Raw genomic sequence first — 17,252 nt, 5'->3', positions numbered from 1 at the left:
GGCTGTGTTGTGTTCTGAATGTTGCCTGTGAGGGGCTCTGGTAAGACACACCTGGACCGGAGTCCCCTTGTCCTTACCTTGGCCCTCTCCTTGCTTTTGAGGGGACACAGGGACAGCCTGACTGAGTAGCAAAGGTGCTTGTCTTTTGCTATTTTCCTGCGTGGGTCACTCCCTCAGTAACAGCAGAGTTCGATGCAGTATCTTTGGGCAGCACTGGCGCACACAGCACCATTCTTTATTTGTTTTTTGGTTTTTTTTTTAAGATTTTATTTATTTATTTGACAGAGAGAGAGAGAGACAGCCAGTGAGAGAGGGAACACAGGCAGGGGGAGTGGGAGAGGAAGAAGCAGGCTCCCAGTGGAGCAGGAAGCCCGATGCGGGACTCGATCCCAGGACTCTGGGATCACGCCCTGAGCTGAAGGCAGACGCCCAACGACTGTGCCACCCAGGCGCCCCGTGGAGTTTTTATCTCCAAATAAGTTGAAAGTTATAAAAGAGTTGTAGGAACATTATGCAGCACTCCTTCATACACACACACACACACACACACACACACACACACAGGGAAACATCAAATTTTGCTTTCTAAATCATTTGAGACTACATTGGAAATATAATGGTCCTTTACCTCTTTCTCCCCAGCTTTACCGAGATGTAATTGATAAAACCAGAAGACACTTTAAGTGAACAATGTGATGACTTGATATACGTATAAGTTGCACAGCACCTTTCTTTGTGTGACATTCAATCTGTGCTTGATTCCACTGACCTTAGCTTGCCATCAGTGAGACTCGCCCATTTTTTGGAGGAACTCAATGGTGGAACCACACAGAAGAAAGGAGAACCAGTCCCAAACCAGAGTATATGCCCTTCATACACATGAACAGTGTTACAGCTATAAATCCGAGTACAAATGTCACACTCTATGTAACGTAATAATGAAAATTTTGACCAATGAAGCGTCAAATTGTGTGTTAACACAAGACAGGAAAATGCTGGACAGAGAAGGCAGAACCTTCCTCCTTAATTCAAGGTTGCCAGCTTCTCTGTGGTGCCAAGGACCCTGTAGTATTTTCCAGACTGATTTTTCTGTAGGTGTTGACCCTTCCTGGATGTATTCTAAATGGCTTGGGCTCATGGACATTTCAGACTCAGCTCCATATTTTTACTCCCCCACCAAATACCCAAATGTGAGAAGCAAAAATGACTGATACAGACTTCATTCCATTATGGCCAAATTGATAAATGTCTTTTTATAAAAAAAAGGAGGAGGAAAAAAAAATCCCACACAAACTTTTTAGCTCATTCTGGCTACAGAGTTAAGATAATTTTCCTGGGGCACCAAAGTTTGGAAATACAATAGATGTGAATGCTTGACATATTCTCGCATTTGGGAATTGCCCAGAAATCTTTGTCAAGACTAGCATAATCAAAGAAAGCTATCCTACCTGGAAAGAGGAAGCATGTGAAATAAATAATACACTAACTCTAGGCCTTGAGGTCTATAGTAGTATCCTATCTTTTCCTTTCATTAATATTAGACATAATTAAATCCTTCATCTCTAAGTTGGTAATGCCACAAAATATTGCAAAATGTGTTAAACTAAGAGTCAGTAGAGATTTCCTCTACTAATTTGGACAAACCCTTCAAGTGGCCAAATCTCAGTTCACCAGTAATCTGTCAGATAAATGGGAACAGATCAAGAGATTCTTTTTAATAAACACGGATGTGTGGTAGACTCTGCTACTTCAAAATAGCTTTGTACTTGGAAATCATCTTCTCTTTGATAAAAAAAAATGGGCAGAAAAGAGATTAAAAATATGACTCCTTAATATTTTTTAACAGACTTAACAGGTCTTTAATCTAAATTTAAGCTTCAGTGTCATAGAGACACTCGTGTCATTTTTTTACTATCATTATTAAAATTTTACAAAACTTTATGAAAGGCTAAAAAAGTCTTTTTTCCCACACATTTAGTGTCATAAGAGACATGATTAAAATGACAAATTTCCAAATAACATGAATAATGCATTTCCCCTTTATCCAAAGCAAATGTGTTTTGCACCTAAGAGATGCTTAATCCATTCCTTTTTTTGAGAAGAGAAAAGGAGGAGGATGAAAGGAGTTCCAGTTAGAATTGTCACTTAATAAAAGACACATATTTAAGTTGTGGGTATAAAATAATTGCTGCAGTAATTTTGAGTTTAGACAGGGGTTGTGGATCTTGATATGAATGAAAAGCAAATTATATTTCTGTTAACATTCAAGGTTACCTCTTTGGGACAAGTTGCTCTTCATTATGTCATGAAAAATAGTGGAGCCCATGTTAAGACATCTTGCCTATGTAGATGTGTATAACTATTTACTCCAGGAAGCACCAGGTCTACATTTGTAGAATAAGTTTCAAAGAACGAAGATTTCATAAAACCTGGATCGAGAAGTTTAATATGCCTTCCATAACCCTATACTCTTCCTCCACTACACTCTCACCCCTTCCACCAGAGAAAGCGCTAACACGAACGATCAAATTCAGTCACCACTGTTGGACTTGGAGAGCAGAGTTTGGGGGTAGATGTGAGGAAAACCATAGCCCCTTAAGGTTCCAGCTTCCTTGTGTTTGCTTACGGTATCTGGGGCAGCAAAATGGCTGTAGGGCTGCATCTGCCCTGAGAGCTACCTTTGCACCGAGAAGATCCATGGTCTGCTAGATTAGCCAAGGAAGACCTGTTTAGGCCTTCTTTCAATTCTTTGCTGCCTTCTTCTCTAGACACAACCTTCCTTGCTACCAAGGCGGTAAAACACCTTTGAGGAGGATGAGATTGGGAGGGGAGCACAGGAGAAAGGAACGAAGGCTGTAAACTTGTATTGTGCTCTTATGGCTCCACGTGGTCCAAAGGAGCTCAACAGGAGAACATTTCAGGATTTTTCAGCTAAAGCTTCTGCAATTAATAAAGAGTGTGCATTTTCCCAGACTGTTCCTCTGTACCTTTCTTTCTCATGGACTTAGTAGGGGTAAAGGTAGTAAACATAGTAGGTGACTGATCAAGACTTCTGGAAGCTGGGTTAGATCCCTCCTTAAGTGACTTCTTGGACATAGATCAAGGGAGGAACACCCCCCCGCCGGGTTTTTTTGTCAAAATAAGAATTAATAGGTACTTTTAAGTAAGACAGTAAAGTCAACTAAGTAAAGGTTCAGAACTCCAAGTGTTAGAAGTCAGTCAGAAAGCAGTTTCTAAGAAGTTCCTTGATTTTCTCCTTATGATAATAGTAAGTAATAATTAGCTATTAACCACTTTGGTTTCTTAGCCCTCTGGCTGGTGAAGTCTTTTTTCTTGGACTGTTCTAAATAAGAGGATTTTCAGGACCCCCAACCGTTCTGGCTGCTACCTCATTAGAGATGAACGAAAAGGTGTTTGCCCATGTTTAAACCCTAAGAAAATAACCTGTGAAGCCTACAAAAAAGGTTCGTGATTCTAATTAAATTGATTCTAATTAAATTGATATAAGGAGGACCAAAGGAAAAGTTATGTAATGAAGAATCACTGTGTGTCATGAACTAAGGATTATGATGAACGACTTCTGTGTACCTAGCACGTAACTTAAAAAACTACTTAATGACTTTAGGGAAAAGTGTAGCCCTCAACCGTGTTATATTTTAGTGACACTAGAGAACCCATGAAAGGAAAACATGATTATAGTCAGTGCTTTTGTTCAATATCACATAGAGCGGTAAGGACACTAGGCAGTCTCTTCACTCTTCCCAACAGAGGAGTAGTGCATACCAGGTAAGGTAGAGAAGCCAAGAACGAATCGATGGATAACTGGCATTCTTGAACTTCAAACTTTGGGTACTTCCTTACTGCTGACAAGGAGAAAGTAGAGAACACAGCCCACAGCTGACTACAGTAGTTTTTCTAAATGCGACTAGCATGAAGAATGATGTTTTTCACCTAGATTCATTTTGAAGGATGGAATAGAAGAAATCTCGGCATTGGGTGATGCCATCCAATTACAGAATTCAAATTACTTTAGAATCTTCAAAGCACACAGACAAGGATGTATAACATGTTCACAATACGCCTCTTTATAAGCCACGTACCTTCATAATAAATCCAAGCCTTCAGAATAAGAATAAAAATAAACACATGTCATTCTTATAAAAGTAAATAATCACGAGCAGGGTTGCTCAGAAACTGGACTCATATTGCTCTTATTCAAAGGGAAAAATTCCCCTTTTCAGTTGACAGACTTGGCCAAACCATTCAATTTAATGTTGGAAACACTGTTTTATTTCTCCTGAATTGTTAAATTACTATGCTCTAAAATCCCATTGCTAAGGTTTAGCTGTACTCAATTTACTTGTATAAAATATATAAAGACATTATTTTTGATAAATGTCTAAATGCTTTAATGGTTTTAACCCTTCTCTTAAGTACGGTTGCTTCCATAAGAGGTTTCCCACGAATTAACTAGTTTACATCAAGCTTGAGTAGTATTTTGAAGTTTTTTCCTCCTTTAGAACTTTTGTGACATTCTCAAACTCAAAGCTTCAAAATATTAAAGTTTTGGAGTGAAGACATTTTAAGATATCTGTCCAAAATGTTTTGTTGAAAACAGGTATCACTTATTGAATTACAAGAATCCTAATCACAGCTTCCTAAGGAGACAAAGACCCAGAATTTTACAAAAGTTGCCCAGTGAAAGTAAATCCAGATTCAAAGAGCTAAGAAGAAAGGACCAATTTGTTATTCAGCAAATATATGTTCTGCCACAGCAATTTCGAACCCCTTTATTCTGCCTTGTATGTCTCAGTAAAGAAATAGAAGCGCTGTGAAAGTCACCCCCTGGAAACAGAGAAGAGAGTAAGTAAATGAGTGAGAACTGACATAACTTCAAGTCATTTTACAAAGGATTTGCACGTAAGATGATTTCTCACAAGCTGGCAAGCTTTTCCAAAGTCTAGATGTTACGAATGTCCTTTGAACAAGTTGTGTAGAATGCAGTCTACACCCTATGAAATAGCATTGATTTTTATCACCAAGTTGGAACTATTTAGGATCACCAAATAACAGGGTTCAAAATAAAACAGCTGAAAAATCCAACAGTCTGGTCTAACCTGGGATGCTCTGTCTCCTCACAGCCAACGCTCCATCAGGCGGCTTTGTCTGGCTGGCGGATTTAGTGTAGGGGCTCTCATCTGCAAAGGTACAACGAAGCGTTTGGTTAATTTCCATCCAGTTTCTAATGCAGTGAAGATCTTTCAATGGATTGCAATCCTTCTGCCAGAAAGAGGTGATATGGTATGGGACAGGAGAAAGAGTCGGGAGATCTGAGTCTTCACCTTGACTTAGCTGTGGGACAAGTCATTTAAAATGCTCTGAACATTTGTTTTCTCACCTATAAAAGAGGGAGATTCTTTCTCATCTACCTCTTAGGGTTGTCAGGATCAAGCTATGGTGTTCATGAAGGCATAAAATGATAAGAACTATGCAAATATAGTGCACAAATTATTTGCCATTCACCTAGATTCATTGATAAATAAGTATTAGTGAATATCATAAGAGGAAGACAAAAGGAATAAAGTGGCTCAGTGGGCACTAAGAATAATCAGGTAGAAGAACAAAGAAAATGAAAAGAAATGTTATATTTCAGATGACAGAGCATTATAAGCAGATGACAGAGCATTAGTACTGCAGGAAAATAAAGACACACAGAATTAGTAGGTTCCCCTTGGAAGTGTGAAATGACATCCAGAGCAAAATGAGAGGGACAGGGACATTTAGAGTAAGACCAGAGAAGCTATGTTGAGAACAGGGAAGGAATGATGGTTTGGCAAAAGAAGACGTATACTGCAATGGACTGATCCACCCTCTTTTAGAAAGAGATAAAATAACCTGCAGAACCATGAAGAGAACAATTGAAAAGACAGAAGGACTAAAGCTCAGCATATCTGTGACAGTTAGGCAAGAAGCTGAACGAACAAAACACTAGGTGACAAGATCATAGAGGTGATGGATCCATGAAATTCTAAGTAAAGTGACTCATATTTGAATATAGAAAAGGATTTAATCTGGCTTGGAATACAGGATAATGATTTAGGATGGCAAATATTAGGGTTAAAAAAGAAAGGAAGAATTCTTTCCAGTTTTCATGGGGCATTTGAATAAAGTAAGAAATGTCTAAGTGACAACCTTAACCATTCTCAAGAATTAGATGTATACGGCCTGAGTAGACATAATGTAAAATAATTATCTAGAAAATCTAGTCAAGCTAGATGATCCAAATGGTACTTCTGGTCACACTGTAAGGTAGGTTTGCTGTGGTTACTGTTGTAATAGGAGATCATTAACTGATTAAAAAGAACCATATTATACATTGTAAACTATAAATACAACAGTGATTTAATTCAGCAAGTAGGCTTTATCATCTGAAAACATTCATTCTCCCCAACTAAGTGGTCTGTGTTTCAAAACTGAGGAACTCAACTCTGTTCTAGGATGTACTTCTGGTTGAAATGATTCACAATTTCTTCATAAAACTAACAAGGCCTTTATAAGCAATGACAAAAAGGAAAGATTAACACTGCTGTAGGCTGCAATTAACAGAAATCACGCTGTTTCATATTTATATCCCATTTTTCATACAATTCTTTGTTTTTCCAACCTTGGATGTAATCTACCAACTTTCAGATACCAATACAATCAACAGCATCATTTTTGCTTATGATACAGTATGCTACATCTCTGACGCTCTTCCTTGCAAATGCAGTTTTCAGTATAATCAGAAACCACAACACAAAATGTAAGCATTCCACTACAAAAGTCTCTATTTGCCCCACCATTTCCACTTGAATAGTTGAGGGTTTTTCTCACAGTACTGATTTAATAACAAGGCAATATGCTTTATACAGCACCTGTTAAAACAAACTCACTATACGTGAAAATCTGGATTCTTTATAAAGCCAATTAAAGATATTTTTTCTTTCATAATCCAAAACTCTGAAACTGTATGAGTACAGAGCACTGAGCCAAGGAGACATAGATCATAACAACCAGTTTTAGGGACAGCGTCTTGGAAGCCTAAAGGCTTTCCTCAGTTTTCAATTTGTCAAGAGTCCAGGCAATTAAAGTCTTGGGTTGAATCCAGCGTTGGATTTTCTTAAAGGGCAATAAGAGATTTGCTCAGAAGACTCTGGGGGTTTTTTGCACTCAATGCTCTATTTCAAGGAGGTTTTTTTTTTCCCCCTTTTTTTTAATTTACCACTTTGCACTACGTAAGTAGTCAACCTTGGTAAAATTGTTTTCTCATGTATATTTGAAAACAGTCTCCCTGATTTAGAGCTGAGATAGTCTAGTTATGCACATCCTTATAAGGTTGAAACACATTACAGATGATCACCTCGCCAGCCTCTACATATCCATTCCCCAGCCCCCACCCCCACTCCCAGTATTAAGAGTGTCCTTACCGAGAATAAACAAAAATCTAGAAGCCAAAAGTTGTATTGGTTCCGGACTGAAGTAAGTTTGATATTATCTAAAAATAGATTGCCAAAGTCAATCAGGTTGAAAGCAACAATTCTTAATAGAAGTGAGTCAGAATCCTGGTAACATTTATCATGAGAGTTAAGGGGAGCACAACAACACAGCAGTCTGGCACCATTTAACATTTGTGTGTGTGTTTTTTATATGCGTCAGAGGTAGAATTTAGTGATTCATCAGCGCTCATTACATCAAGTGCCCTCCTTAATGCCCATCACCCAGTTATCCCATCCCCCCACCCACCTCCCCTCCGGCAACCCTCAGTTTGTTTCCTAGACTTCAGCATATCTTAGGGTTTGCCTCCCTTTCAATTTTCATCTTATTTTATTTTTCCTTCCCTTCCCCTATATTCGTCAGTTTTGTTTCTTAAATTCCACATATGAAATCATATGGTATTTGTATTTCTCTGACTTAATTTCACTTAGCATAATAGCTTCTAGTCCCATCCATGTTGTTGCAAATGGTAAGACTTCATTCTTTTTGATGGCTGAGTAAATTCCACTGTATATATATACCCCATCTTCTCTATCCATTCATTTGGTGATGGACATCTGGGTTCTTTCCATATTTTGGCTATTGTGGACATTGCTGCTATAAACATCGGGGTGCATGTGCCCCTTCGAATCACTATGTTTGCATCCTTTGAATAAATACCTAGTAGTGCAACTGCTGGGTCACAGGGTAGCTCTATTTTCAACTTTTTGAGGAACCTCCATACTGTTTTCCAGAGTGGCTGCACCAGCCTGCATCCCCACCAACGGTGTAAGAGGGTTCCCCTTTCTCCACATCCTTGTCAATTGTAGTTATTCTGACCAGTGTGAGGTAGTAGCTCACTGTGGGTTTGATTTGTATTTCCCTGAGCTGAGTGACGTTGAGCATTTTTTTCATGTGTCTGTTGGCCATTTGTATGTCTTCTTGGGAGACATACAAATGGCCAACATTTGTTTCTAAAGAAACTTTTCCTAAGAATATCTGTTTATTTTAAACCTCTGGAAGGCATCAATGGGCCTTTTATAAAAAGTTACCCATCACAGAATGGACATGAACTCTTGATGTGATTTACTCAAAGCCAACTCTTGATTCAAACTCTGCTTGCAAGTAGAAGTGGAGAAAAGACACTGAATAAATCAGTGGCTGGTGGCTCCATAGTAGTATCCTAAAGGATAAGAATGTCTGGGGTACATTTTAATACTTGAGCATAAAGTCTTGGAGAGCCATGGAGTCTTCTATTGTGGTTTTCTCATGTGTTCCTTGATGGAGATTTGTTGATATATCATTAGAATTTCATGGTTATAAGGGATGATTTAGACCACTCTTTCATTTTATAGTCAGGACTTAAAGCCCAGGGAGGTAAATTTATAGAGCACACATCTAGAGTGAGTCTGGATTGATTTTCTTTTATTTTTATTCCCATGCTCTTCCTCCTTATGCTGCTTCCTCTTTGGTGAATGATGATGAGCTTTGATAGGCTCTCAGCTGCATGCTTCTGTATCACACAGGTAAGTGTTTGGACATACCACTCCAGCAAGAGCTTGCATAATGTAAGTTAATTCCTATGGAGAAGGCTATGAAAATGAGCAATCACAGCTAATTCTTTTTGTATCTATATAAATTTCATTCCACTTCCTCCACATATGTTGTTTGCCTAAAATGAAGTATACTTGAATTGTACCACAGAATGAATCTATACTTTTTTTTTTTTTTTAAGATTTTATTTATTTATTTGACAGAGAGACAGCCAGCGAGAGAGGGAACACAAGCAGGGGCAGTGGGAGAGGAAGAAGCAGGCTCCCAGCGGAGGAGCCCGATGCGGGGCTCGATCCCAGAATGCAGGGATCATGCCCTGAGCCAAAGACAGATGCTTAACGATTGTGCTACCCAGGCGCCCCGATTTCTGTTTATGAATCTATACTTTCAAGTTCACTTTTTGGAAGATACAAACTTAAAATAAATGCCAATACATTTCACTGTTCCTCAGTGAGGGCCTTAAAAGTTTCACTGAATATATAAGATCCATGTAATACTTCTTTATCTTATCAGGGAGACACTAAATAGACTTTCAAGTTCCACCCAATTACATAAATGAATTTAAAAAATAGATCAAATAACAAGGAAAGGCATCAGTGGAAAATATCTCCAGAACAGTGTCTGACACATAACATGCATTCATTAAACATTCACTGATAGATGACTGAATTATACTCAACTTTTCAAACCAGAGCATTTATTACAAATAAGCAACCTGAAGAAAGTCAAACATTTGTTATGAGCTATCCTCCTTCCTACCTTTGATTTTCTTTTTCTAGGTTTATAGCCTATTGCTTTTAATGTCACATCATCACCCAACACCTATTAAGTACTGACTTAACATGCATGTTAAAAATTTGACTCTTTGTAGGGGCGCCTGGGTGGCTCAGTCGTTAAGCGTCTGCCTTTGGCTCAGGGTGTGATCCCAGTGTTCTGGGATCGAGCCCCACATCAGGCTCCTCCGCTAGGAGCCTGCTTCTTCCTCTCCCACTCCCCCTGCTTGTGTTCCCTCTCTCGCTGGCTGTCTCTGTTAAATAAATAAATAAAATCTTAAAAAAAAAATTGACTCTTTGTAAAACTAATACTAAAATATATTTCCTTTAATTTTCATTCAGACTACAGAAAGATTTATCAAACAACCTTTAAAATAATGCCTTTAAGCAGAAGAATTCTGATTTTCACACAGGACTTCCAGCTTTGACTTTGATGGTGGATCATATTAAAAGAGATCCTTATTGAAAGTCACCATAGGGGCAAAGCAGACATTCAACTGGTGAGCTACTGCTCACTGAAGTGAGTGCTATAAGTAATCATTAAGGGCATCACAGGGTGTCAGAACTGTCAACCTTTTCTAATGACATCTCAGCTGCTAAATAATCACTGTCACACTTGATGGCCGCCCACTGTCACAGGAGCTCTATATTGGTTATAACAAGGGAGAGCACAGGTTGCCTTTAGAGTGACATCCCATGAGGCTAGGGAAAATGCCTTCCATTAAATGGAGAATTGACACTGTGACAGAGGCACAGAAAGGGCTTAGTCAAGCATATACTTAAAACAGAAGTGCAACAATGGGGAAGACCATCTGTCGCTCTCATTCCCCCAGTTTGGTCAGTCTCCTCAAGTGCCAAACACAGGAGGGGCAAACAGAGATCATTTATTTTGATCACATAGTCCAAGTGAAGCTGGTGTTTATAAACCTGGAAAGCTAACAGCAGGCACCTAAGGAGTAATGCTTCATTCTGGATCATGACCAAAGCCCATGCTGGAGCTGAAAGAACCCCATTTTGAGGAATGGACTCAGGTCCCCTCCTGTTCTCATAACTTTAAATGGTTGCCTGACGTCAAATAGCATCCATGTGTAATCAGGCTGCTTCTTGTCTCTCCATCTCCTGCCTCCCCCATTCCCAGTGTCTGGGCTTCCCAGAGGGAGCGGATAGGACTATGGTTTCAAGAATCTCTAGCTATGTTCATGGCTTTGTTGATGAAAAAAAATTAACATCCTCTGGCTGAGACTAATCAGTCTATGCTAAACAATTCCTAGCAACTAATTATGCACAATGAGGCACCTGCTAAGCCAGCGGATCCCTTATCTTCTTGATTAGGGGGAAAAAAAGGCATTTTGTGCAATTAAACATTATGACCATTTCCTAGCAGCGGGGAGATAGGCAGCTCATGCCACAATGTTCACGCACGTCATTTCGAACTCGAAAGAAAACCCTGTTTTTCATGAATGAACAAAATGAAATCCATTGTTAAGGGAATAATCTGTCCCTTGAATTCAATTACATTCCACAGATTTTAGTGCCTACTATGTGCAAACTAAGAATCAAAGTGGATAAAAGATAATAAAACTTTAAGTGGAATGGTGATTGAAGAATCCTTATTGCTTCGTGGGTTTGAGACTAGAATATGTGCTTCATTAGCTAAGGGGGGAAATAAGCACAGGCTTAAGGTACTGGTGGGGAGGGGGGGGGCGACACGGGAAGACAATGTCTCTACTGCAATGAATGTATCCAGAATTCTGCAACCAGAAAAATCAAGAAACAGGCCACTTTCATCTTCAACTAACATGGAAGTTTTGTGTGATGTGGGACCATAATCTTTTCAGGAGCTGGGTCTTGTGAATATTTTATCCTATTCCAGAATGAGCATATTGTAAGTAGGCTGTTTCTCTTTCTTGGACACTAGACCTCCAGTTTAGTTTGCTGCCTTGGTGGTTTGATGGCACATTCTAAAATTTAATCAAGATTTCCTGAAGGATAGTTGTCAAAGGGTGTTGACAATAGACTTTATATCTTATACTTATTAAAATGTATAAATACAAGCACCATGCCCCACACAATTTAAAGAAAAACACATTCAAAGATACGGCCCAATACTCCTCTTCAATCCCAAATAGTTCTTAATCTCTGATAAAATAAACGCCCCCCCCCCCCGCCAAACAAAAAATGCACACTCGATCCTTCCTAGAGTCAGAAGCTTCTGAGTCGTACATGGGCTTCAGTTCTATTACTGTGGTGTGCCGAAGCGATGATATGGATAACTGCTTACGTCTAACCGTGAGAACGAATTAATTTAATCTCCCTGCCTAATGGATGAAGTATTCCACAAACTAGGTTTAAACCAGAAGGGAGCGGGAATGATCTGAGCTTGATGGTAGAAAGCAGAGGCACTGTGCTCCTCCGGTCCAGTCTTCTTCCCACGAAGAGATGGTTTCCCTCCTCTCTTTTGTTAGTTGTTTTGCATCTGCATGACATTATTGTCTATCCTTGACTCTGCAGGTTTCTTTTTTTTTTTAATTTTTTTTATTATATTATGTTAGTCACCATACAGTACATCCCTGGTTTTTGATGTAAAGTTCGATGATTCATTAGTTGCGTATAACACCTCTGCAGGTTTCCGTACAGTTTTATAAATCAGACACAGATGTGCTTTATATTCTTAAAGGGGACCAGGTCTGTTGCTTTTGAACATTAAATAAAGAAATCATCCAGGGAGTGACTTCATTTTAAAAACAAATGTACGGTGGTTTCTTCACAATGATAGAATGTCCTCTGAAATTACATTAATCACAATCACATAACCATTTCAGGGATTAAATATTACAGTTAAAAACAATGCCAACAGTAGAGTTCATATTGCTGTAGGCCAGTCTTACAAGACCATTTTTCTCCCCACTGCTCCACTAACTAAGTCCTTGCTACTCAAAGTGTGATCCATCGACAAGCAGCATGGGCATCACCCAGGAGCTTGTCAGAAATGTGGAATCTCAGGCGCCACCCCAGACCTATGGAATTGGATTTAACAAAATCTCTGGATGATTTGTATGCACATTAAAGTTTGGGAAGCCCTGTTCCAATTGATTTGATCAAAAGCAATTGCACGGGTAGTGAGGGTGCACCTGTTCTGATCGTCACCTGATCGTGTCAGTAGCAGCCCCAAAGAAGCTGTCAGAATAGCTTCAATGGTATCCCCAGTTGTCAAACACTATAATTATCAAATGACTTATGGAATGATTTCCTCAAATGGAAATGAAACTGTTGCAATGTTATGATTCTGAGTGGATTCCATCTTCTCTTGATTCACTTTAAACCCTCGGACAATCCTAAAATGGCTAGTTTATGGGGGTAACTGGATACATCTAAGGTCAGATTACTTATAGCAGTTGACTGATTAAGGTGGAGACAGGAAACAGTATGGTGTTACTACCCCCGAGCCAGTAAAAGACAACTGAAAATGAAAAGTTATGTCCTGTCTCATGGTAGGGACATGGGGGAAAGAATCTCCTTTCTTCAGACACAAAGTTGCCTCCTTGCATGCACACAGTTCTCTTGGAACCAGGAACTTCTCCAGCACAGAACCTGGCCTATGATCTTCCTGCGGGAATGCATAGGACCACTGTGGCCCCCGAGCATCTGGTCAACCTTGTGGAAGTGGTCTGCAGTAACTGTGCTGCTTGGTGATGCCTACAGGTTTTTTGGAAGAGTAATATCTCAAGCCAGGTTAATTTGTAAATCCTCTCTGAAATTAATGAGCATGAAATTGCACATTTTCTGCCTCTGGCATTCCCATTGCTCATGTGTTTGAATCATAAATGATAACTCCTATGCTTCCTCTCAGTATTGTTTCCAGTAAGAACAGATGAACAAGAGTCACAGCAGTAACAGACTGGCCTCATCGCCAAAGAATTGACATTTCTAGAGGGATGGACACTATGCCATGAGGCTTATTTTCATTACCATAACAGATCCCAATTAAAAACTTTGAAAAGTTAAATTCAGTACAGTTCCTACATATATGTAGGGAGGGCTATATGCTTTCATCCTCTGACTTAACTACCAGATTATGCCAGCTAATATTCTCAGTATCTTAACACTATGAAATACGTGTAGGTTCAACAAAATGTTAGCATTAGAATAGTAATGTAGTGAAAAAATACGAATTTCTGCAGGGTAACAAGTATTGGCTATCTAAACCCACATTTGCTAATTCTTATTTAAAAAGTGCACCATTATGCAGGAAAAAGTATTTGAGTATAAACTGGCTAGAACATATCTGAATATTATTGGAGGGTCATAAGAATCAATGATTATATGTAATAGCAACTAGAGCTGGGTGAATCAATAGAAATAAATAAAACATTTGGAGAAATTAAGATTCCTCCCATTTTTCTGACCAGTAAACAGTATGAAATTAAGAAGTTACTTTGATAAATACAAAGAACAAACTGGTCTTTGGTAGAGGGGGGATGTGTGGGGGATGGGTGGGGAAAGGGTAAAATAGGTGAAGGAGATGAAGAGTGCTCTTATCTTGCTGAGCACTGAGCAATGTATAGGATTGTTGAATCATTGTACATCTGAAGTGAATACAACACAGTATGTTAATTATGCTGGAATAAAAAATAATTTAAAATAAGTTAACTTTGATACATATTGATCACAATTTCAACTGGGGTAAATTTGGGGAAAATTTTTAAAAAGTACATAGATTTCCTAGAGATAATTCATGAAACAAAATGTTCAACATGTTTTCATTGAAAAGATTGAGATTTTTAAAAACATTCCAATAACAATGGTCACAGCTTCAAAAGTGGATCATTTAAATGATTATATCTCTTGATTACTCAAATCTCTTCGTTTTTTTTGTCCCTTTGTCTGCGATGCTTTTTGCATTTCTAGTATAAGCTGTAGAGAAGAAGATGGAGCTTTTTGTAAAAATCAGGGCTCTCCAAGAACTCTTCTTTTAGATGATATTACTACAATGCTTTCTATATTTAGAACATTTCAGTATGAAATATCAGTTGCAAGAATGAGGTTAAAATTTATGGAAAAAATAAGAGGAAGCAAAACGCAATCAGGATGACTTCATTTTAAGAGGTCTACATCTTGTGCCAGTGAGTGAATAAACACTGGCTATCAGTAGATAAAAGAACGATTAGCCTATATTTGTGGGGTGGAGCATTCTGGTGTAGGTTTGATGATTGAAAAAACAGCCTTTAAAGCCCTCAACTGTTGCTGGCAATCAGTGACAATTTTATAACAAAGGCAACTTTCCAATCTGGTTCAGTGGCTCAGTATTTTTCCTCCCCCCATTAACCAAGTATAGTGTAAGCTAAAACAAATGTCAGCTTCTGCCATGAGTCTTAGTCCTTTTTGTGTATAAGCTTATCCTCACAACTCAATAATACTTAGAACTGCACACACACACACGTACACACACACACCACACACACAAAAGATAAATTTGTTTTACAAAAGGAGTTCTGGTTTTAAGGAAGAATTTGCCATTGTTCATTCTAAATAGTAGATTCCAGGGGCGCCTGGGTGGCGCAGTCGTTAAGCGTCTGCCTTCGGCTCAGGGCGTGATCCGGCGTTATGGGATCGAGCCCCACATCAGGCTCCTCCGCTATGAGCCTGCTTCTTCCTCTCCCACTCCCCCTGGTTGTGTTCCCTCTCTCGCTGGCTGTCTCTATCTCTGTCAAATAAATAAATAAAATCTTAAAATAAATAAATAAATAGTAGATTCCATGGTGAATTTAAATGCAGCTACTATCATATTAAAGCTGAGAGCATGGTGTATACTATGTGCCCAGCACTGTGCTTAGTACCTCATACACATTATCAATATTCACAACAATATAATTGTGCAGGTACAATTATATTACTTGAAACATGAGGATATAGAGGCTTATAGAGATGAAATAACACACCTGAGTGTTCCCAGGGAGCAAAGTGCAGAAATGAAGTTTTAACTTACTCGTCTTTATAGGGTCGGCTCTTCACCACAATGATATACTATTTACCAAAATTTGATTCACATCCATTTTTATAATTTGTGTGTGTGTGTGTGTGTGTGTGTGTGTGTGTGAAAAGAGAGGCACATTTTCATACACTAGTCACTCCTGGGTGTGTTCTGGGGGACTACATATCACTGACAGAGGATGAGACATCGGGCTGCATTTGAAGATTTCCTGGAATTTCAGTTTAGAAAAGAAAGTATCTTCTCCCAGTTTTTAGATCTCACTTCCTTGCCATGAATTCTTAGCTTAATTTATGATATACGATTCAAGTTTTTTTCTGGCACATAACCATTTGAAAGAATGCCTTTTAGCCAAGAAGCCCCAAGCATTTTAGCAGATGAAATCTGGCTGAATTTATCTCTCTAACTCCTACTCTGTGCCAACCATTCCCCACTGATAGAGCATTTATGAACTAGTTCCTACAAGTGGTTTATCATCTTAAAATGAATAAATAGTGGGACACTCTTTTCTCCTTTGGTATTCCAGACACCATGTTCATAGCCTGCTGCTTATAATATTTCAAACCTTTCATTAGTGTTCATGCAGCTAGAAGGGGAAAATAAATCTTGGAGCAGGCAACAACTAGCAGTACAATGAAGAAAATGGTGGTATGCCTCGTGCGGTTGGCAAAGGAGCTCATTGAAGTCTGTCTTTCCTCTTCCTCTGGCTCCTGCAGCCCATATCTACAAATAGCCAGGCTCCAGAGTGAGGGTGCTGCAATCTCAGCTCTCAGACTCAGGAATGGCTCCGTGCAGCCGCGTTACTGGACAGAGCGCAGACTCTGCTAGACCGAGCAATGTCACAGGGAGCCTATGAAACCCAGCGACTAACACCTATTAGGTATTCTTTCAAAGACTGTCACCTCTTCTGGCCTTGGCTCATTTTAGGACCTATCTCTGAACTCACTTTTTTTTTTTTTATAGCTTGTAGTTTTAAAAAATTCCCAGGTTTAGGCTCAATTTGCAAGTGTGAGCTAGTATCGTTATATACCATTTTAGAGCCAACACCTTTTTGCCCGTTAGGTGAAGGGTGAGAAACACATTTGGATGCCTTGGGAATAATATACTTCATACATATGCCTTGAGTTGCCACATGTTTTGCTTTATTAATTCATTGCTAGGTCAAGCAATAGCAGATGACTGCTTATCAAACAGATGACATGTGTTTTTAATGCATGGTTAAAGCAGGATTTATCATGGCTGTCAGAATCCAGGGAGTCTGTGATTTTTGTTATTTAAAGCCTTACTTTGGATACTCTCTGGTTTTACAGTGAGAGGCAGTTGATTATATAGACAAAACCTTACAAGGCTGTTAGACCAGAAATCATTTTTGCATGCAAAACATTAAACCCATTTAATACACCAGAATTTTACTGTAACGCAAC

The 17,252-nt window shown here is 38.9% G+C and overlaps 1 protein-coding gene across 1 annotated transcript in view; it reads right to left on the bottom strand.

The window, feature by feature from the left end:
* The window catches only part of GRIP1 (glutamate receptor interacting protein 1), a 648,222-nt gene that overhangs the window by 172,866 nt on the left and 458,104 nt on the right, over positions 1–17,252 (bottom strand). The window contains exon 2 of the mRNA XM_057316325.1: positions 5,118–5,198. Within this exon, the coding sequence (XP_057172308.1) occupies positions 5,118–5,198 (81 nt within the window). The remainder of the gene's footprint in view (positions 1–5,117; positions 5,199–17,252) is intronic.

The sequence above is a fragment of the Ursus arctos genome, unplaced genomic scaffold (genome assembly GCF_023065955.2).
Source record: "Ursus arctos isolate Adak ecotype North America unplaced genomic scaffold, UrsArc2.0 scaffold_21, whole genome shotgun sequence".
Taxonomy (NCBI): Eukaryota; Metazoa; Chordata; class Mammalia; order Carnivora; family Ursidae; genus Ursus; species Ursus arctos.
Note: the sequence above shows the minus strand (reverse complement) of the source record. Positions and strands in the feature narration are given on the sequence as shown.